General features: G+C 41.1%; 1 protein-coding gene across 6 annotated transcripts in view; it reads left to right on the forward strand.

Moving 5' to 3' along the window:
• Positions 1–22790, forward strand: part of col14a1a (collagen, type XIV, alpha 1a) — a 222218-nt gene that overhangs the window by 21006 nt on the left and 178422 nt on the right. For 5 of the 6 annotated variants that reach the window (XM_048528630.2, XM_059645936.1, XM_059645937.1 and 2 more), the window contains exons 4-5: positions 2556–2702; positions 4876–4974. The exons of the other annotated variant lie outside the window; for it this stretch is intronic. In XM_048528630.2, coding sequence (XP_048384587.1) covers positions 2556–2702; positions 4876–4974 — 246 coding nt within the window. The remainder of the gene's footprint in view (positions 1–2555; positions 2703–4875; positions 4975–22790) is intronic. 6 annotated transcript variants of the gene reach the window in all.

Here is a 22790-nt window from a genome sequence, read left to right on the forward strand (position 1 = left end):
TTTTTTGCCATGTCTTAAGCAGTCTGTTCTCTGAGCTTTCTCTCCCTGAGCTGCTGCCTCACTCTCCTTCTTCAAGGTCCTTCTTGAAAGCTGCTTCTTTTACTAAACCTTTGGTCACTTGCCCTAATATTTCATTAATTGGCTCAGTGCTAAATTTAGCTTGATAATGCTCTCGTGAAGCACCTTGGGTTTACAATGTTAAAAGTCATTACATAGACGATTTGATTCGGTTTATGACTGTCGTGTGTACCAAGATACAATGAAAAATGTTGTCTTATGTGCTTTCCAGGCAGATCATACTATACAAGTGCATCAGGGTAACAGAACAGAGTGCCAGATACAACATTACAGCTGGCAAGAAGGTTCAGAGAGAAATGAACAATAACATTTAAGGGAATCAATTCAAATGTCTGATAGCAGTAGGGAAGAAGCTGTTCTTGAATCTGTTCATATGTGTAGATGCAATTTAATGTTGTGAATGGCGAAACATTTTCTATTGTATTATTGCTAATATATTGTAAATATTGCACATGGTTTGTGCTAAATTCAGCTGAACTGTGGTTTGCATAACACTACTTTTTTGTTTTTGTGTTGTGTCATATTCATTAACTGATGAGCTCTTTAGTCAGTTTTACAAGAAAGTGCAGCAATAACGGATAAAGTCAGCTTTGGATATTTATTCAAGTCTTGCTTCCTGAGGTAGACATCCAATTTAATATGCAATGCTGTGGCTGAATGATTGAATTAATCTTACAGCCTAAAGGTATATTCCTAAGGCTACTCCATTGACCTGCATCTGTGACAGGCATTAATGCAGCCGAGTTAATTCATCTCTGAATGATCGAAATGCATTCTACACTGGAAAATACTTGTGAAAGAACTGTTGTAACTCGCCATTTGCTGTTTCATTGCAAATTGGTTGAAGCTTTGTGATGATTAGTTGTATCAAATGGGTTAGACTTCTCTCTTTCAAGTGAACATAAAGTGCAGTTTTACCTTCCATCTGCCTTTGTTATAAACCAGCCTCCAGCAATCTCCATAAAGTTCTGTCTGGCAAGGAAAGTAAGAACAAACTATGTTCAATAATCCAAGACTATAATTTAAGCAAGGAGTAGAGGAAGCGTTGCTTATTCATGCTCTGATTACACTTTGTCACCTAAAGGAATTCTGTGAGATAATTGCAGAGTTAGCTGCAACACTCTGCTCAAGAGTTAACAATCACATTGACTTCTGGAAACCTCTAACTCTCTTCACCCAAAACCTGTTGAAATTGGAGCTTCAAGTGAAAAGTTAAAAACTGAGAAGGTTAGAATCTTTGCATAAGAGGTCTTGCAGTTCAGTTGGTAGTGTCCCTAGTTCTGAACCAGAAGCTCTAAGTACAAGTCCCACCTCTCAGGACCCAACTGCCAAAGGAAGTGTGTTCATGCTATCTGTTTGATAATCAAATGGATTAACAACAGCTTGTACAGAGAGTATCAATGTAAATCCTTTCAGCAGACACCGGTGGCTAAGAGTGGGAATGATTCATCGAGTCATAGAGACATACAGCATGGAAACAGACCCTATGGTCCAATATGTCCGTGCTGACCAGATATCCTATATAAATCTAGTTCCATTTGCCAGCACTTGGCCCATAACCCTCTAAACTCTCCCTATTCATATATCCATTTTGATAACTTATAAATGTTGCAATCGTTCCAGCCTCCACCACTTCCTCTGGCACCTCATCCCCTCCGCATGAAAAAGTTGCTGCTTAGGGCCCTTTTATAGCTTTTCCTTCTCACCTTAAACCTATGCCCTCTAGTTTTGGACTCCCCCACCCCAAGAAAAAGACATTGCCTATTTATCCCAAGCATGTCCCTCATGATTGTATAAACCTCTATAAGGTCACCCCTCAATCTCTGACACTCCAAGGAAAATAGCTGCAGCCTATTCAACCTCTCCCTAAAACTCAAACCCTCCAACCCTGGCAACATCCTTGTAAATCTTTTCTGAATCCTTCCTACTTTCAGAACATCTTTCCTAGAGGAGACCTGGTCAGCCATGTGATGGTAAATAATTGCAGTCATGACCATCAATATCCATAGCTTCAAGCTGCAACATATGTATAAAAGTGTATGCTGCCATTGAAACTGGAATTCATTGGGCTCTAGTTGACTTCATTGACTGGACACCTGATGTGGAGTAGATTGGTGCCAACAGCATGGGATTCATTCCCTGTTCCAGCTGGGGTGAATTTGAGATGTGCCTCTTTGATCTACCTGTGATGGAGAATGCTGAGCCTTGAGTTGAAACTGCCTTCAGACAGAGAGCTCAAGCCAAAGATGACTTTTGTTTGGCAACAATATTAATGGTTGGGGAACAGAAATGGCTCAATGCAGTTAAGAGGCAGATCAGCTATGATGCAAGAACCTAGAACAAGACCAGGCCATTCAGCCCATAGGGTCCTTCCAGCCATCCAGTTGACCATTGACCAATCTATATTTTACTTTTCTTGCAGCAGGCTCATGTTTGCATTTCTCTTTTAACAATTTGTGTTTATTTTTCAATAACAGGTGGCAAAACACAGAAATTGAGCTTACCAAAGGGTGAAACAGCAGCAGTAGTGGAAGGTCTGCTCCCAAATCAGGAATACGTGGTGCAGCTATTTGCAATCGGCAGCAACAACAAAGAGAGTTTACCGGCTCAGGGGAAGTTCATAAGTAAGCATTTAATGGGATGTCTGTCAAATGTACCTTGTTATTTCTGTCAGGTGGTAGGAGGATGGGGAAATGATTCTGTACAAATAACATTTTGAATAGCCTGGTGGAATCATGTAATATTGAGTAAATACATGGACATATTAACGTAGCATATAAATCTCTTTCAGTTTGTGTGACCATTCTAATGCTCCTCAACCACTGTGTAACCTCCGTCCTTGCTAAACCTTAGCTGCAGTCCCTTGTCCAAACCTGTACTGAGTGCCCATCGTGACCTACATTGGCTCCCAGTGTGGCAACATCTCAGTTTTTAAGATTGTCATTTTGTTTTCAAATGCCCTTCATGGCCTCACCCTCTTCTTATCTCAGTAATCTCCTCCAGTACTACAACCCTCCACAATATCTCCACCTTCCAGTTCTGAGCATTTCAAGACTCATCTTAGGCCTATCCATATCTGATATGTTCTGTCATCTTTACTTTTTTTGGCTCAGTGTGAATTGCATTGAATTTTTATTTGGAGAGATTCTTGCCACAAGACCCAGTGGGATTTCTCACCTACTCTTACCAAACTCAGCTTATTAACCTAGCCACCCATATGGCGTCTCTTATGTTTGAGTCTAACCCCATCTTACTTTGCACTGTTCCTGGAACAACTTGCCATTTAGCCAATATCTGCCGACAGAATAGCATCCCGAATGCCACCTTTATAAAAGTCTGTTGAGCACCTGGACAAACACTCAGCTGGAGCTGTACTGTATGGTTGCTGACATTTCCCTCACCACGGCTGACTGAGAGGGGAAAGTTTGTACCCAACTTTGCGGGCATGGACCTGGTGATCCTGCTGGACAGGGTGGTGCAGGCATCGGGCTTGCTGATCCCTTGGCAACTCACAACTGCCTAGTGAGAAACGTGCCTCACACTTGTCGAAAACTAAAAACTGGTGTGAGATTCTCTCAATGTCAAATAGGCCTCTCTGGACTTTTTGTCAGATTCTGCCCAAAATCTCACCATGGCTAATGCCCATTCACTGTGTTTAGTTCTGAGCACCATACTTAGGAAGGATGTCAAAGCCTTGGAGAGGATGCAGAGGAGTGTTATTACTATGTTCCATGGATTCAGTTATGCATAGAGACTAGAGAAGCTGGGATTGTTTCCCCTGGATCGGAGAAAGTTATGCCATGAGATATAGTAGAGATGCTCAAAAGTTTGAGGGATTTGGTCTTGTTTGTAACAAGAGGGCACAAATTTAAGATTGTTGACACAGTGAAAGGGTGGAAGAAAGCAATTCAATAAGAATTCTTGAAAAGAAATTGAATACATTTTGAACATTTGGAAAAAATTACTGACCAGGACGAGTTGATAATTAGGAAACATAGGAAAGGCTTTGATAGACTAAATGAGGCAAAACTTTCTACTGGCACAAAGGTTAATCGAGCCATAGAGTCACATAGCATGGAAGCAGACACTTCGGTCCAACTCATCCTTGCTGACCAGATATTCTATATGAAGCTAGTCTCATTTGCCAGCATTTGGTCCATATCCGTCTGAACCCTTCATACTCATGTACCCATCCAGATACCTTTTAAATGTTGTAATTGTACCAGCCTCCACCACTTCCTCTGGCAGCTCATTCCATGCACACACTACCCTCTGTGTGAAAAATTGTCCCTTTTAAATCTTTCCCGTCTCACCTTAAACCTATGCCCTCTAGTTTTGGACTTCCCTACCCTGGGGAAAAAGACCTTGGCTGTTCACCCTATCCATGCCCCTCCTGATTTTCTAAACCTCAATAAGGTCACCCCTCAACCTCTGATGCTCCAGGGAAAATAGCCTCAGCCTATTCAGCCTCTCCTGTAGCTCAAATCAACTAAAGGACAGTGATTTAAGGGATGTAGAAATAGAACTGAAGGAGAGTTGAAGAGATATCTCATGTTGCAGTTTATGATGATTTGGAATGCACTGGCTGATTGGATGGCGGAAGCAGTAATTTTCAAAACTCAATTCCATTAATATGTGAAATGTAAAATAATTTTAGGGTTATGAGAAACAGACAACAGAAACTAGGACCAATTAACTCCTCGAAAGAGCCAGTACAAGAATGATGAGGTGAATGGTCGCTTGCTATAGTGTACAGGTCTATGTTAAGTTGCTACAATTATTTTTTTTACCACACAGTGAAGGCTTCGCGAAGCAGAGGCAGACCAGGTTCATCTCACGCACCAAAACACAAAAAGGAATCAGATTCCCGTGGCAGAGATAAAGCAACTAATGAAGGTAAACTTCATGGTCTTGAATTTAGTTAAAATGTTTGTCGGAAACACTTTCTCAATTTAGACAATAAAAGGTTTTAAGGACAGAGAGAAACAAAATCATGTTTCATTCATATAGTAATATACAGTTACAGCACGTATAATAGTGACAAACAGGAGATGCCCTTAAGGTCCTGCTTTCCTTCAAAGTATTGATTACACAGAAAAACATATGGGTGTGATACAGTAAAATGAAACCTCCCAACAAAACAGACGCTTGCAAAAAGCAGACACTTACTGTGAGATTTGAGTAACTTGGGTGGTGAAATCTGTAAGGCACCCTGAAGCCATGCACACTCTCAAATTACGAACTGCAGACTGCCTTTTTGAACTAAGTACCTGTTGCAGTTTAAAAACAGAGGGCACACAGCCTGCTGCAAAGGTCCAGTTTCTGGAATTTCCGTGGAGTCAAGATCATTGCGTTTTCTCTTTGCTTCCTGCTTGGAGCCCTAAAATCCTGTTGGGTCAGTTAGAGGCGGCAATGAACTTCCATAAATGATAAAGTCTTTGTAGGATTACAGAGATGTTTAGCCAGCTTGAAATGTGACAGAGGAACTCTGGTTTTCATGCTAGCTCTATCCTGGGGTTTGAAGACTTTCTCTGCCACAATGGAGTTTGGGTGAGAATCCATAGAACCCTTACAGTGTGGGAACAGACTGTTCAACCCAACAACTCACACCAACCCTCCAAAGAGCACCCCACCCAGACACATCCCCCTACCCTATCCTTGTAACTGTGCATTTCCCATGGCTGATCCACCTTACTCACACATCCCTGGACACTGGGAAATTTAGCATAGCCAGTCCACGTGTTTGGACTGTGGGAGGAAACTGGAGCACCTGGCAGAAACCCATGTGGATACAGGGAGAATGCAGGGATTCACACAGACAGTCTCCCAAGGCTGGGATTGAACCCAGGTTCCTGGTGTTGTGAAGCAGCAGTGCTAACCTCTGAGCCACCCCATTTTGGGCATTTAAGCTGTCCTCATCCTACTGAACTGGTGATAGGCAGCATTTTCTTTGTTTTTTTTTCAAATTGGTTTTAATTTCAATTTCAGAAAGATCTTAAATACAGCAGCCAAAAATGTTATATGGAGTATATGAGAATTTTTGCAGTGACCCTTTTGAAAGTAACATCTGCGAGTAATGACAGCTATTGGTCAGTCTCTGAGGTCTCACTAACTTACAACATTCACTGTACTTAGCTCATCATATTTCATAACTGTCGGATTCCACTCTGACATTTCCAAATAATTTTTTTCTGTAAAATAGCAGCACCAGTGAACTTTGAATCATGATTAATCACAACCCCCTCACTATCTGGGCTCCCAGGACAAGTGGCACTTTTTCACAGTTAGAAACAAGAAAAATGTCTTGCATATAGTGTATGAAAACTATTAGCTAAATTGCAGAAGCAGCAGTTTTTAATGAACATCCTGTTACTGCTTCTGCAAAATGTATAGCTTGTGTTATTTCCTAATGTTTTGGGACACAAATGGGTTGGAGTTTTTTTCCCCATAAGTTTAAGTCACCAATGATATTTTAAGTTATGACTTCTGATATGAAATCTTGTAACTCTTTCATTCACACACATCACCGTGATATTAAAGCCATTACCATCTAGGAAACAAAGACAGAAATTATTTTAAAAATTGCAGAAAATATATTTTGGGTAACATCTGGTGTTCGCTGCTTAAAAGGCTGATGGAAGTGCAAATAATGATTTCAAAAGGAAATTAGATGAACATTTGAAGGAAATAAATTTGCTGGGCTATGGAGATTGAGCAGGTGAGTGGCATGGGATTTTTCTGCAGAGTTAACGAGTTGATTGGCAGAATGGACATTTTTGTAAAATAGCAACACCAGTGAAATTGAATCATGATCAATCCTAACCCCCTGACTCTATGACTATAGATAAATTCCCTCTACAAAGCTATCTCTACATCAGCTTAGCTGGCACAAGTCCAGTTCTGTTTGGTTCCATTCTCCATTGTTCCACAAAGAATCTCCCTTCTGAAGAGAAGACACAGCCACTTTATCACCTTAGGTATTTAGCACAGTTGGGGTTGCCAACTGTTCAAATTTGTCCTGGAATCTCTGGAAATTAAAAATAAGTTTGCCTATATATGTAACAAATGAAACAATGAAAGAAACAAATGAATGATGAAAGACATGGAACAGGTGACTCAGAAGCGTGCACTGACAATTGAAAAGTCCTGTCACCCTTTCTGCAATTGAAGCCCTATCTGAACCAGCAGGTCTTTGCAGGAGGATGGCTTAAATGTCATGACTGTATGAGCTAGAATTATGGAATGGTACAGCAGAAACAAAGCCATTCATCCCATTGTGTTTGTGTTGGTATCTCTACCATGTCTCATCTTAAGACTTGATTGGTTTAAAGTGGAATTCAACTTAAACTGATGAGAGACAACCTCTTTTCAAAGTTTGAGTTAGAAGGGAGATGTGTGCATCTCTTGTGATCCCGAGGGATGTGTGCATCTCTGTGATCCTGCCTGGAGGTGGTGTAGCAATGACTGGCGCTGTAGAGATGTTCATGGGGATTAGAAACTGCTGGGAATACTTGTTCTGTTGGTTTATGTGGTGTCTTTGTATTTTTATTTATGATGGTGGTGAAAACTTGGCATAGTATTCACCAAAAATAAGGGAATATCTGGGATAAATTGGATAGTACAAATTGTAAAGGATCTCTAATCCCCTTCACATTAATGACAGCCTGTCTCACTACCTGCTGGTATTATAGTGGTAATATCATTGGGTTAGCAATTCAAAAGCACAGACTAAGGCTCTGAGGATGCTAGTTCAAATCCCTCTATAGCTGGTTGTGAAATTTTAATTCAACAAAAAATAACAGTAAAATGGTGACTGTGTAACCACTAACAATTGTTGTAAAAACATTTTGTTTCATTAATGTCCTCAAGGAAGGAAATCTATTGCCCTTACCCGTACTGGCCTACATGCGACCCAGACCCACAGCAATGTGGTTAACCGCTTAACTGCCTTCTGGGCAATTTGTAGTGAACAAAATATGCTGGCCTAGCCAATGACACCCACATCTCATGCGGTAATTTTTAAGAAAGGGCAGCTGGTAGGATGTGATCTCCTGCCATATTTCTGAGCTGCGTGATCGTCACAACACTACCGTGAGAAATGGTCAGGTGCCATCCATTAGAATGAGAACCACTAAACTGATCAAAACAGTGTCTACCATCTGCTCAACTGACCTGCAGCAACCTCCTCCTGTCATCTTTACCTACTCTCCTGAACATAGTCTGGTTTAACATGAGCCCAGCATACTTGTTATGAGGGGAGAAACTGGGACAAGGAATAAGCAGGCATGCAGCTTCCCAGCTGAGAATATGCAAGAAATTCTGCACATAACTGGACACTGTTACTCTCCAGGTTACGAATGGGTTCGGTTTGAGTCCTTTGGCAAATTGACTTGTTTGCAAGTTGGAACACAATGTAGAACAATATAAAGCGGTTGTATTTAAGAACAGGAAATGTTTGTATGTCAGATCTTCAAAATTACACCCCTGTTCATACATACGAGTGTTTGTAAACTGGATGTTCATAAATTGGCACCCCTATAATATGGGTCCAATGCATTTTATTAACCAACTATCTTGCTAATCAGTATACTTGCAGCCACTTTGCTTGTCAAAATTACATTCTGCCATTTTCTGATGTTATCTAGCAAAATAACAATGTTACTGTAGCACAGGAACTGCCATGTGTTATGGTTTAACTGAGCTTTGAGCGCTGCACATCACTAGTAGTAATTAGTAACTGGGAAAAGTAGTTCTAAACAGTGATATCAGCTCGATAATTCTTCTGATTAAAACACTCAAACTTGTCTCTTCTCTTCTCAACCCACCATTGTACTATATTCCTGCCAGACATGTTTATTCAACTTGTTTTTATATATTTTTGCATCTTTGTTTGGTTTGGTCTTTGTATTTTGATGTAATGATGTTCTTAATTAAAGCTTTGTTTTAAAAGGATACATTTGTGCTTATTTTAAGATGGTTTATGTATACTTAAATATGTTTAACTTAAAGTGGCATAGAGTGACCACACTATGCAATGTTTTAAAGAAAGAAGCATACAACAGAGGTAAGAGGAGATTAGAGGAATTGTGGAACATTTGTCTCTGTAATTTCTGGCTCGTATGTATATGTGTGCATATTTTTGTGTGTGCCATATTCAATCAAAGCATCTGGTTTCATTGATTAATTTGTTCCAGGTAATCAACAGGCGTCAACTCTGATTTTGATAATAGAAGGGCTACTAACACAGTTCTTGTTTGATGCATTGACAGTGACATTGTTATACCTTTTTCTTAGAAATACAATGGGGCTCACAACTAAAAGCAAGCCAAGGGAAGTAACAATTCCCACATCCTTCCTATTGCAATTACATATGAACACACGATAAAGGAGTGGAAGGGGACCATTTGAAGCATACAATAAGATCAAGGCTGATCTGTTTGTGTCTGAATTCCACATTCCCACCTACCCCAATAATCTTTGATTCCCCTGTATAGGAAAATTCTGTCATTAACTTAAAATTATTTAAAGAATTCCAAAGTCACGCATCCCTCTGAGAGAAAAAGGAACTCCTCACTATCTATTTAATTTCAAAGCAATGCTTCTTGTACTGAATTGATCCACAAGAAGAAATATGCTTTCCAAATCCACTATGTCAACATCATTCAGGATCTTATACCATTCAAGAATGTCACATTTCACACTTCTAACTCTAGTCCGAACAAGCCCAGCCAGTCAAAGCCCATTTTCATAAGACAACCCACTCATTACAGGTATCAATCTAGTAAACCTAGATAACAAAGTGTGAGGCTGGATGAACACAGCAGGCCAAGCAGCATCTCAGGAGCACAAAAGCTGATGTTTCGGGCCTAGACCCTTCATCAGATAGGGGAATGGGGAGAGGGAACTGGAATGAATAGGGAGAGACGGGGAGGCGGACTGAAGATGGAGAGAAGAGAAGATAGGTGGAGAGGAGAGTATAGGTGGGGAGGTAGGGAGGGCATAGGTCAGTCCAGGGAAGACGGACAGGTCAAGGAGGCGGGATGCGGTGGTAGGTAGGAAATGGAGGTGCGGCTTGAGGTGGGAGGAAGGGATGGGTGAGAGGAAGAACAGGTTAGGGAGGCAGAGACAGGCTGGGCTGGTTTTGTGATGCATTTGGGGGAGGGGACGAGCTGGGCTGGTTTTGTGATGCAGTGGGGGGAGGGGAAGAACTGGGCTGGTTTTGGGATGCAGTGGGGGAAGGGGAGATTTTGAAGCTTGTGAAGTCCACATTGATACCATTGGGCTGCAGAGTTCCCAAGCACAATATGAGTTGCTGTTCCTGCAACCTTCGGGTGGCATCATTGTGGCACTGCAGGAGGCTCATGATGGACATGTCTTCTGAGGAATGGGAGGGGCAGTTGAAATAGTTCACGACTGGGAGGTGCAGTTGTTTGTTGCGAATCGAGCGGAGGTGTTCTGCAAAGCGGTCCTCAAGCCTCCGCTTGGTTTTCCCAATGTAAAGGAAGCCACACCGGGTGCAATCGATACAATATACCACATTGGCAGATGGGAAAACCAAGCGGAGACTTGGGGACCGTTTTGCAGAGCACCTCCGCATGTTTCGCAACAAACAACTGCACCTCCCAGCCGCGAACCATTTCAACTCCCCCTCCCATTCCTCAGAAGACATGTCCATCATAGGCCTCCTGCAGTGTCACAATGATGCCACCCGAAGGTTGCAGGAACAGCAACTCATATTCCGCTTGGGAACCCTGCAGCCCAATGGTATCAATGTGGACTTCACAAGCTTCAAAATCTCCCCTTCCCCCACCGCATCCCAAAACCAGCCCAGTTCGTCCCCTCCCCCCACTGCAACACACAACCAGCCCAGCTCATCCCCTCCCCCCACTGCATCCCAAAACCAGCCCAGCTCGTCCCCTCCCCCCACTGCATCACAAAACCAGCCCAGCCTATCTCTGCTTCCCTAACCTCTTCTTCCTCTCACCCATCCCTTCCTCCCACCTCAAGCCGCACCTCCATTTCCTACCTACCACCTCATCCCGCCTCCTTGACCTGTCCGTCTTCCCTGGACTGACCTATCCCCTCCCTACCTCCTCACCTATACTCTCCTCTCTACCTATCTTCTTTTCTCTCCATCTTCAGTCCGCCTCCCCCTCTCTCCCTATTTATTCCAGTTCCCTCTCCCCATTCCCCTCTCCGATGAAAGGTCTACGCCTGAAACATCAGCTTTTGTGCTCCTGAGATGCTGCTTGGCCTGCTGTGTTCATCCAGCTCCACACTTTGTAATCTTGGATTCTCCAGCATCTGCAGTTCCCATTATCACACGGCAACAGTGCAATTCTGGGTTTGCATGAAGACATTGCTGGGGCAGACCTAACCCTGTTCACCACTGGTAGGGATGGGGAGTAAACGCTTTGCCGTTGAAAACCATATCTCATTAACAAATAAAAGGACAAGTCCCACAGGAAAGGGTTCCCATCTCTTGCTACAACCCAAATGCAGCATCTCTATTGTTCCTCTGGCTGAACTCAGCCAACTGAACATTTCCAGGATTAATATCCTTAAGTCATTGCAAATCAGGTCTAGTGGTTCAGCTGCCAGAGATGTCAAAAGCCAATTTGTGTCTCATGGGTAGTCAAGCCCTAAAGTCAGAGAAGGTTATTAGGAAGCCAAGAATCTATAAAGAGATAAAATAAACCGGAGAAAATCAGAACAGAAACGCAGAGATGAAGCAGTTTAGATTTATTTTACTGAAATAATTTATATTCTCTTTTGAAAGTAAAAGGTAATGTCGCTGTCATCCTGGAGGACCACAGAGAGAGATGACTGATCATTTAACCTGAGGGTCACCATGCCTCAGGTGAGGGGAGAGGTCAAGAAGGAGAGTCCTTTATGGTAATCTCAGTTGGTGCAGGAATTAAACGTATGCTGTTGGCACACACTGCATTGCAAACCAGCTATTTAGCCCGCTGAGTTATCCAACCACAAGTTGGAAGAAGGATCACTCAATTCAAGAGGTTAGCTCAGCTTTCTATTCACAGATGAGACCAGACCCATTGAATTTCTCCAGCAATTTCTGTTTAAATTTCAGATTTCCAGCATCAGCAGTTTTTTTAAGCTAACAAACCCCTGTTTTCCGAGTAAAAAGTGAATTTAGGGATAAAGATATTGTCACTGGATCAGAATGGAGATCAGGCACGATTAGACCAGCTGTCAATTTATTTTCTCAAATAAATATTCTGACTTAATTTGTCATTATGGTATGACCTATTTTGCTGAATAACTAATACTTGAATGATGGAATGAATGTATTTAATAAGAAAACTGTATTGTTGCCAGTGTTTGATGTGTTTTTTTTGTGTAGCTATAGATTTACAGAATGGTGAGGATCTGTTTGGAAGCCTCAGTTCTAATTGCAAAATGCAGGTTCTGCTTTCTCATGCGATTGGGGAAAAGAATGGTGCATCTTTTTTGTTGGTTGTTTTCACGGCAATGTATGCCCATTGCTACATTTGCGCAGGGTATGCACTAGTACTCTGTTGGTTGCTATAAACGCAAAGCTGTAGATGTTTAACTTCGAACAATTTATCCATTTGCCACTTGATTGACACAAAAATACATTTAGAGTGACAATATTGAATTTATTTTGTGACCAAATTCTCTGTTTATAGCTTGTGCAGGGAACTCACCCTTTCACCTACAGTAGTACTGACTAAGTAACCTCCACTGTGGTTAATGGAGGCCAAACCATGCAATTTAAAAAAAAGGAACTAGATGATTGAAAAGGATTAAACCAACATATTGAGGTGTGAAGACTTCAACCATTGAGATTCTCCACAGTACAAAGACGGCAGCTCTATAGGTAGTGTCTTTTCTTTGTTATTTACTTACATTTGGAAATAATATTTGTAAAAGTACATTCACCTGTTGACATACAAGTCAATAATTAATGGTGCCTGTCATTTGATAAGCTTGTATTAAATATGCTTTTGTGATCTTGCAGCATGGACGGTTTAATTTAATGAGCAGTAAGTTTGGCACAATGCTACAATCCTTTGCTAATTCCCCAAGATTTTTGACATTAACTATATAGAACGTCATATTCAGCTTCAACTGCTCTGTTTACACAGCTGAGAAAAGAAATTGAAACTAATTTTATGTAATCATACGAATACAAAAATAGGAGCAAGAGGCCATTAAATTCCTCAAGACTGTTGCATGTTCAATAAACTCATCATCTCCAATTTCCTGTCTTGTCTTTGATTCTCTTATTACCCAAGCATCTAGCCATTTGTTTTTTGAACATACTCAAAGACCGAGATTGCCCTTGGAGTGACAGGGATTAATCAAGAATAGTTAACATGGCTTTGTTGAGGGGGGCTCATATCCGACCAATTGAACTGAATCTTTTGAAGAGGTGACTGGGTGTGTAGGTGAGGCTAATACATCCTAAGGTTCACAATCATCTGAATGAAAACAAAATCTCATCTTGATCCTAAATTTCTAAACCTTTGCTCCAAGACTGTGATGCAATGTTCTAGCCTCTCTAGCCAGGGGGAAACATCCTCTCAGCATATATCTTGTCAAATCCTTAAGAACTTTATTTTTTAGTGAGATCACCTCTCCTTTTTGTAAACTCCAAGGAATGTAAATGTACTCTGCTCAATCTCTCCTTGGGGAAATTCCTTCATATCAGGAGTCAGATTAATGAAGCAAGTATAACTTCATAAAACAGTTTATGTTAGGAGATTAAAATTGTCCACGGTACTCCAGGTGTGAGCACACCAAACATAGTAGAAAGCCATTTGGCCCACTGTGCCTGCGACTGTCTCTTTCAAACATACAATGTTTGAAACAACAGTGAAACATGGGTATCACTGACTAGGCAAGTATTTATTGCCCATCCTTAATTGCCCAGAGGGCAGATATGGGTCAGTCACATTGCTGTGAGTCTGGAGTCACTTGGAGGCCAGAACAGGTAAAAATGAGAGTTTCTTTCCATAAAAGATGTTAGTAAAATGAGATGGGTTTTACCTGACAATAATTTCATGGTCGTCATTAGATTCCTAACTTCAGTGATGGAATTCACATTTGACCAACTGCCGTGACAGGATTCAAACCCAGGGACCCAGAATGTTATCAAGGTCTCTGGATTAATAGCCTCAGGATAATACCACTCGGCCAATGCCTTCCCAATAGTTCCTCTTCCCACCTCTGCTTGTCCCTGCTCATTTTCCCCAAGTTTTTTTTAAAAGCGACCTCATAGCTCATTGGCCAGAATCAGAGTTAAGATAACATTCTAATGGAAGGCACAATAAACACCTTCGGCATGAAGCCAATCTGAGTTTTGGCAAATTGCTTGTTACCTTGAATCATTTTCTCCAGTCACTGAAACAGCGTGTGTTGGCTGATAGCATTTGCCTCAGTTAGCTGGAAGCAATGCCTTCACTCTCGAAATTCTACAAGTAAATATAGAATTGGGTTTCCTGTAATGTCAAGAGTGCAGTTGGACTCTCTGATGATGAATATAACTGCTCAAATGTGCTTTTGATATTTTTAAAACGTTTGAAACAGCTTATAATCATTCCAATGTGTTACATTCTGATAATTAATGGCACCTTACTTGCCAACAACGTGTCCTCTAAACCTTCACTCTGTTATTTGCGAGCAGTGAACGATAACATTCCCATACCACTCATGATCTTGAAAAAGGCACCAAAAATAGAGCAATATTCTTGCACCAAAAATTAGTTTACAATAAAACAATGATGTCTTGATTGGAGCAATTCCAATCTGAAAACTAGTGGATAGTTTGTGATGTCTTGTGAGTCTGGTAATATTTTCTTGTAAGTATGTCTGTGTCAGCTGTAAGGCATTTTGTAATGTCTGGAGATCATCGCTGATGCTATAGAAATGTGAACTCTCTCTTTTCTAATCTGGGCTGCTTTTTCTACATTGGTCATGTTCTTTTCCAAAGCTGATAAAAATGACATAGCTGATTTTGAGTGCTGTTGTACTCTTTGTATTCTTTAGTATTCTTCCTGTATTTGGAGGAGGTGTTGAAAAGGTACATGAGGATTGTTCCAGGAAAGAGAGACTCTGTCACATGGATAGATTGGAGGAGCTGGGGTATTTTTCTTTCATAAAGACAAAGTTCAGTGTTGATTTAATAGAGGCGTACACAATCATGCAGTAACTAGACAGAATAAATAGTTCTCATTGATGAAAGGTCGAGACTAGAGGATATTTATTTAACGTGATTGGTAAGACAGCCAAAGGCAACATGGGGAAGAGTTTGGGCGCAGCAAGTGGTTTGGATCTGGAAGCAGTGCCTGAGAGACTGGTGGAAAACAGATTGCACTGTTGCTTTTGAAAAGACAGTGGATGAGCACATGAAGAAAAAATTACATTTCAGCACTACAGGAAAGGATGGAGGGGTCGATTTTCATGAATTGTTCTTGCAGAGAGTCTGAATCGATAGGCTGAGTGGCCTCCTTTTGTGCAATAATCACAGAATCATAGAAATTGCCAGAAAAGAAGGAGGCCTTTTGGCCAAACATGCTTGTGTTGGCCAACTTGTAGCCATCTAGCCTAGCCCCAGTGAGAGCCCTGAATCGGTTTTGGTTGCTGCATACATTTTTCTCTTTGTGTTTTATTTTTCCTACTGTTCATGCTCCTGGGCATCTCTTGAATTGATTTCAGTTCCTCAAATTGTTATGAGAAATTTTTCCTTGAGCTCCACTTATAATTTTTCCTTTTATTTGGAGGGGTGAGAGTTGACGGGGAGTGAAAGAGTTGTTTAACATGACTGTTTGGCCAATGTGAATCTGGTTTGAAGGACCAACTGGTCTCTCCCAGTCTGTCAACTTCGTAAGTTTTACATACACAATTGCATAAACTAGCATCTTTGCTGAGGTCTACAATCGAACTGGATTGCTGCTTTTTTAGCCAGTGTATGCACTTTACAGCCAAGGCTTCTTTGTGACTTGGTTAATTGTTTATGATGTTAAGGGGTTAATAGATTATGTAGGATATAAGAGCAAAAATGGATGATTGAGCCCCACCACATGTGTGTGTATATTGCTTTGCTCACATTTGTACAACTCTCATTTGTAAAAATAATCTTGTGTTATCTCAGTGTGATACAAATGAGATCATTTAAAGATCTGGTGCGTTTATTTACAGCTGAACAAAGACATACGGTATGGGGTAATCTCTAGATTCAGATTGTGGCTCTGGTACAACAGCGCAGAGAACCAGTTATCATGTGATAACATCTGGATACATGGCTCATTTGCATGTGGAGCTCTTAAAGGTGTATCACTGCAAAGTTGATAATACACCCTGAGCATTGCTCCATTATGTACTGTGACATGGGCTCAATGTGTACTTTGGAAATCTCCTGAGTAACCAAATTGCCATTGTGGTGTGTCACTTTAACTTTTTATCCTAGGTGTTAGTGAGGTAGTTCTGCAAGGGCCTACCAGCCATGCACAATCTTCGTCTTCCCTTGTTTGTCAAGAAGTGTGTCCTGCATCTCAGAGAAATTGCATTCGTGGTGGTTTGGCAAAATTGAACACACTTGCCTTCCAAACATGATCTCTGCTGGTGTAATCCTGAAGTGTAACATAAGAATCCTTGTCCAGTTTTTGTACACTTCAGAATGAGTGATTTAATTGTAAACCTTCACCCTTCAAGAGTGAGAGATCTGGGATAGTGCACTGATAATAGTATATGATTCATGGCCCTTTTTGGCAAACCTACCAGGGATATGACTGTCTACATACTCTGGCCCGATGCCACATGCTGAATATGACGCTTCATGTGTCTGCTATTGATGATCCTAAAATATTCTTAATCTGTCTAATGAAATTTGGAGAAATAATCAGTAACAAGTGTAAAGTTGTATTCATTCATGTTAAGTGGATCAGTGGCAATTTTAGATGAAAGGACTGACTGAATTTCATCTGGTGTAGAGGTTGTCTACGTTGCTGGAGCTAGTGGGATCTGGCATTCCTCTCGCGTCCTCAATTAGGTCTTTATGCATTGTTGTCCTTGGCCAAATAACCACATCAAATAGGAGCATCTCTTCTACTCTACACCCATATGACTTTGTAGATTTGTGATAATGTGCACTGGCAGAGAGCTTCCTAATTTTTTTGTTGTCTGTTAGTTGTAAATTAATGCTTATTTCTGAGAGGTCTTTGTGGAATAGTTCATGAAGTGTTGAGACAATCAATAACTCCATTACCCACTCCAGTAGTTCAGCCTTTGAAAAGTCACATTTGTTACCCTTGCTGTAACATCAAATGACATATTGATTGATTTATTGATTCATATGGATTTCACCTGTAGGTCATTAAACATTAATTCTAAGTGATGAATTCTAAAGTTGACTGTTACATGCAACTGATCTTCTCAGATTTTCCATATCTCTGCAGGATCTTACTGATCCTCTTCAAATAAGCCTGAGGTAATGATTCTGTGTAATCTCTTATTCCCAATTGCTTTGACTATTTTCAGAGCTAGCTAACTCGTTCTGCAAGTGCTTAGTCCCTTCAGCATAGCTGTATCCTTTATTTAAAAGCTTGAACTTGGATACGGCCTTCTGCTTCATGCTGGGGTATTTGATATCCATTCTTCTGTGCTTTTAGCATTGTATTTAAAGTTCATTTTTTTTCTGTCTTGAAACTGTTTTAGATTTGTTTTTGGTTCTGTTTTGTTTCTGAACTTCACTGGTGTTTCATTTGTTGCTGTTTGAATATAAGTGCATGTTCTCATAGTTCAGCAAAGGGCTGACTCCTGACAGTCGTTCCAATTTGAAACAGGCTTTAAGTGGGACAGACTGGCAAAAGCCTGTGCCTGAGGTGCTGTAGTGCAAGGTGTGTTTGATAATGTACCAACATCCAGGTACTTCAATTGTTTGCATGTTATGGGGACCTGGCTCCAAAGATGATAATGGAACGGCATTATTTCTCATCTAACCCAAGAGGCATAATCTGCAGTTTCATCCTTCGTGTCTTTATTTAGCCATAAAATGTTAAATGTATCTGCAGTCATCACTCCAACTTGCACATTCTTCCGAAATCAGGAGATTCTCTTGAATTCCCAACCCTATTGGATTTTTTGGTGACTATTATATTGATGGTGCCTGGTCATGCTCTCCACCACAAGAGGGTCCATATTCATTCTGACAAAGCCTTTCACAATTTAAGACCTCAGGAGGCCACCCCCCCAAGAGGGGAAGAGAGGCCTCCCATATTCAACCTATTGCCTCACCACCCATTCCTCCTTTCACAGTGAGTATAATCAAAAAGGGGGCTTGAAGCTTGGGAAAAAAACCTGTGGGCAAAATTTCTCAATCGCTGCTCAAAACTGAATTGTAAGTGAGTAGGCAATTTATAATTTTTAAAATTGACTGATTTTCCATTCCTTCAGTTCAGTAATTTGAATAATTAATAAGAGAAGGCACAAAGAAAACTATCCAAGAGGCTAAAAATCAAAGGGAGTCCCTAGATCCTGGAGGTTTATATGTTTACTGAGAGATTAGGGATTGGGAATGGTGTGGGGGAGTGCAAAATTATGGAGGCACTTGAAAACAAATAAAGATGTTAATATTTGAAGTGTTGATGGACCGTGAGATAATGTATGTCAGAAAGCACAGGGTGTCGTGGGTGAATGGGACTGGATGGTGTTTAGGAGGCAGGCAGAGTTTCCACAAGATGCCAAGAATGGAAAGTGAGAGCCTGGCTGTGAGAGCACTGAAACAAGGTCTCCAGCAGTTACCTGTCAAGTCTTAATTGTCAAGGTCTTTGATAGCATCAGGTACTAGCCCCAGCTCACCTGATCAGCGGGCAGTCAGGTGGATTATTTAGCTGGTAAATATGGCTTTTTCGACAACATCTAATATATTCACTCCCAGACATTTGAAAACTGAAAATTCTGCTCCACATTTTTGCTCACCTGGCCTAATATCTCTTTCATATGTACATTGTTAAAGTTTGTTTGATAATGTTCCTTTGAAGCACTTTGGAAATGTTGTACTATGTTAAAGGAGCTGCACAAACACAAGTTATTGTCAATGCATTACGCACCGTGCCAAGTTTTTGTATAATAAAATGTCTCATCACACTTTATGATTTGAAATAACGGAGAAAATATACAGCGTCTATTTTTGCCAAACCACACCTTCATTTTGATCAGAAGTCTTAAAAGAGTCCAACTGTATTCATTGGTGTTAATCTTGAGAGAAAAGCTTGGCTTGCTCTTCATTCAGTCAGGCTGCCCTAAAAGAGCGGTGATTTGTTTGAAGGTGGATTTAAGATTACATTGATTTTAAACACCAGTGGATCCCAATGCTGCAAAATCACTCAAAGAAGTAGGCATTCAGTCTGATTTTTGGTTTCTCAGTAACAACTGATAAACTGTTAGTTCCCTCCCTCAGTGAAAAAATTGTACTTGCCACTCTGAGCTGCCATGCGTGCAGAAGTACATGCAAATGACCTTGTAACAGATGTAGTGGCGACACCCTATTCTAACGCAAGCTTCAGTGAGTAAAGGAACTATTCATACCGAGTAAAATCTGTGAATCCCTGTTCGCTTAAGGCTTTCAATACTGAGGCCATAATTATGTCTTTCCTTATGGTCTCTGATTTCCCCAGAACCTTACAATCGGGGTTAGACTCCCATTTATTCCTTATTAGGCCTTTCAGGATAAATTGCTTGCCTAAAGGTACAGCTTGTTCAGGCAGCACCCTCCCTCTATAAGATGCCCTTGTGAAGTCAGAAACATTGGGACAATGTATCAGAGGCAGGATCTAGACTAACCCCTCCAGGCAGTAGGTGTCAACTTCAAATGTTAGTCACCATCACCTGCTGCAGCTCACCTGTGCTTTATAGCCTGAAGTTTGACAAGCTTTTCAAGGAAAGTTTACTGTGCAAGCTCTATGGTTTTGCTATGAAAAATCTGCATTGCAATAGGTGTTAAAAAAGGACAGATTTACAAGAATGATACCCAACTGACTGATTGTAAGTATCAAAGAAAAATTGGACAGACTGGCTTCCTTTCTCTGGGCTGACTCAATAGAACTTTAAAGAACAGATGAGGGCAAATGTTTGTGGTTAATAAAACTTGTTGCATTTCTGCTATGCCAACTTGTGTGACAGAGAAATGGGCCAAGATTTCCAATTTGTGGACCAAGTCTGAAAGTGGGAGAGACTCCAGGAGGGAAACTGAGGCAGGAGCATTCTCTGGATCTTTTGGTCATCAGGCAGTTACCAAGCTCTCTGCTGGGATGAGGTGCCACAAGACCATAAGATATTAGAGCAGAATTAGGCCATTTGGCCCATTGGGTCAGCTCCACTATTCGATCATGGCTGATATGTTTCTCAACCGCAATTCTCCTGCTTTTATCCCATAACTCTTGATCCCTTTACTAATCAAGAACCTATTATCTCTGTCTTAAATGCACCCAAAGATGTAGTCTCCACAGCTTCTGCAGCACTGAGTTCCACAGACTTAACACCCTCTGGCTAAAGAAATTCCTTCTCATCTAAGTCCTAGTCTCTCCTACTAGTGGAAATATCTTTTCTACATTCATTTTATCCCAGTCTCTAGGTACTCTAAGTTTCAATTAGATCCACCCTCATCCTTCTAAACTGTATCAAGTACAGACCCAGAGTACTCAACTGCTCCTTATATGACAAGCCCTTCATTTCTGGGATCATTCCTGTAAGCTTTCTCTATGCCCCCTCCAATGCCAGCACATCCTTCCTTTGATATGGAACCCAAAACTGCTCACAGTATTCCAAATGCAGTCTGACAAGACTCTTACGCAGCCCCCGCAGCACATCCCTGCTGTTGTATTCGAAGCCTCTTCAAGTGATTTACGAACATTGCATTTTCCTTTGAAATTGCCAACTGAACCTGCAAGTTAACCTTAAGAGAATCCTGAACTAAGACTCCCAAGTCCTTTTGTACTTCAGTTTACCAAAGACTTTCCCACCCAATTGGAACTACTGGCCAATCATACACCCAGACCAGAATGCATCAGTACCATGGTGGAGTCTGTAGCTCCTGCTGGGATACCACCCCTGGACTGCCAGGATAGAGGACCACCTGAAGGAAATGTGCATGTTGCTTGGAAGGAAGAGGGCTTCTGGCGTTGTTTTAGGTCACAGGGAGAGGATGGAAGGCTGGAGGCAGGCAGGGACAGTGCGCAGCAGCTCTTTTCCTGCCCAGAACCAATCCCTCTTGAGCACAGTTTGGTGCAGATCGATGGAGAGTGCCCCTACTAATAGACAGCTTACCTGCACTAATTTACCATCTTCCCTTCCTACCATCTTTCCTGCTGCTTTCAGGAGGGGAAACCTACGCCCACAGTCTTGATAGCGTACCAAGTTTAGGTAATACAGGCAATGGCAGCCATGCCCAATCCTACTCTTGGCCTCTTTGTTATCTGATTAACAAGTGCCCACCATGTGGTTGGGTTAGCTTGCAAGAAGTTCTCATGTCAGTTTTTTGGGTGCTGTTTGACTCAGTGACAAACTGACTTGGACATAATATACATTTAGGGATTTAATAATCTCATGCCTTCTTGAAAGAGTGAGTTTTAATGAATCATTAAGAGTCTGTGTGCAAATTAATGCTGTGTCAGGGCACTTCCAAGTTGGAGATTTAGTCTTTCAACTGCTGTCCCGAGGCCAGCCAATGCTCTCAGGATCCATTGACCTCTGTAGACTGACTCAATGCTGCTTTCTCTTTCATTAACAACATGTTTGCAGTGATTGGCCTGTCTAGTGAGTGGTGCTATTCAACACCATTGAACTATTTATGCTCTGCCCTTTTGTGACAGAGCTTTTAGCATCTAATTGACAAAATAATTCTTGTTCTCCGAATCAGCAGGTCGTGTGTTTAGGTTCCACTCTAGAGACTTGGGTTGCAGAAGTCAAATCTGACACTTCCAGTGCAGTTCCAAGGGCTGTATTCTCCCTCAGTACTGCAGTTTGCAGTGCTGTATTTCAGATATGATGTCACACTGAGGCCTAGTTTTCTTCAGGGCCCCAAGAGACAACTCTGTTTCCACACAATGAAACACTAGATTAATAAATCAGCAATCATTATGATGTCCAAAATTCCTTTGAAATAAAAGTTCAACAATCAGTGGTAAATATATCATGGGAATAATAAATCCCAAAAACCTGACAAAACAATTTGTGGAAAGTGGAAAGGTTATACAAACTTAATTATTTCTGAGCTTTTTCCAGAGCTTGTTCCGTAATCAACAACTGTTAGTGACCAGGAAGATTTTCCTGGCCATGTCTTTTGTAATTTGACATTTTATGTTGAAAGGAGACATCCTTTTCACCTAATTTCTCTGTCTGTTTGCATTCTTAATGAACTCTTAACATTGAAACGTGAGATAGTACAGTTTGGTTAGAAGAATAATGAGGTTGCATCCTCAAGATTATTGTCATCTGTCTGTCAGTTTGGGAATCACTTCTGATAATGGTTGTGACCTTCTGTCATGAGCCTTCGTGTGACTGCAGGCCAATTCTCGAACCCCAAGATTTTTGAGCATGTGAAGCAGGTAGTGGGATCTGAAGTGATCTTTGGAATATAACTGTTTAAATGACAGAGAAAGAGATGAAAGAATAGAATGGGAAGAGATTTGTGAAAAGTGTGAACTCTAGCATGGACTATTTGGTCAAAT

The sequence above is a fragment of the Stegostoma tigrinum genome, chromosome 5, assembly GCF_030684315.1.
Source record: "Stegostoma tigrinum isolate sSteTig4 chromosome 5, sSteTig4.hap1, whole genome shotgun sequence".
In the NCBI taxonomy this organism is placed as follows: domain Eukaryota; kingdom Metazoa; phylum Chordata; class Chondrichthyes; order Orectolobiformes; family Stegostomatidae; genus Stegostoma; species Stegostoma tigrinum.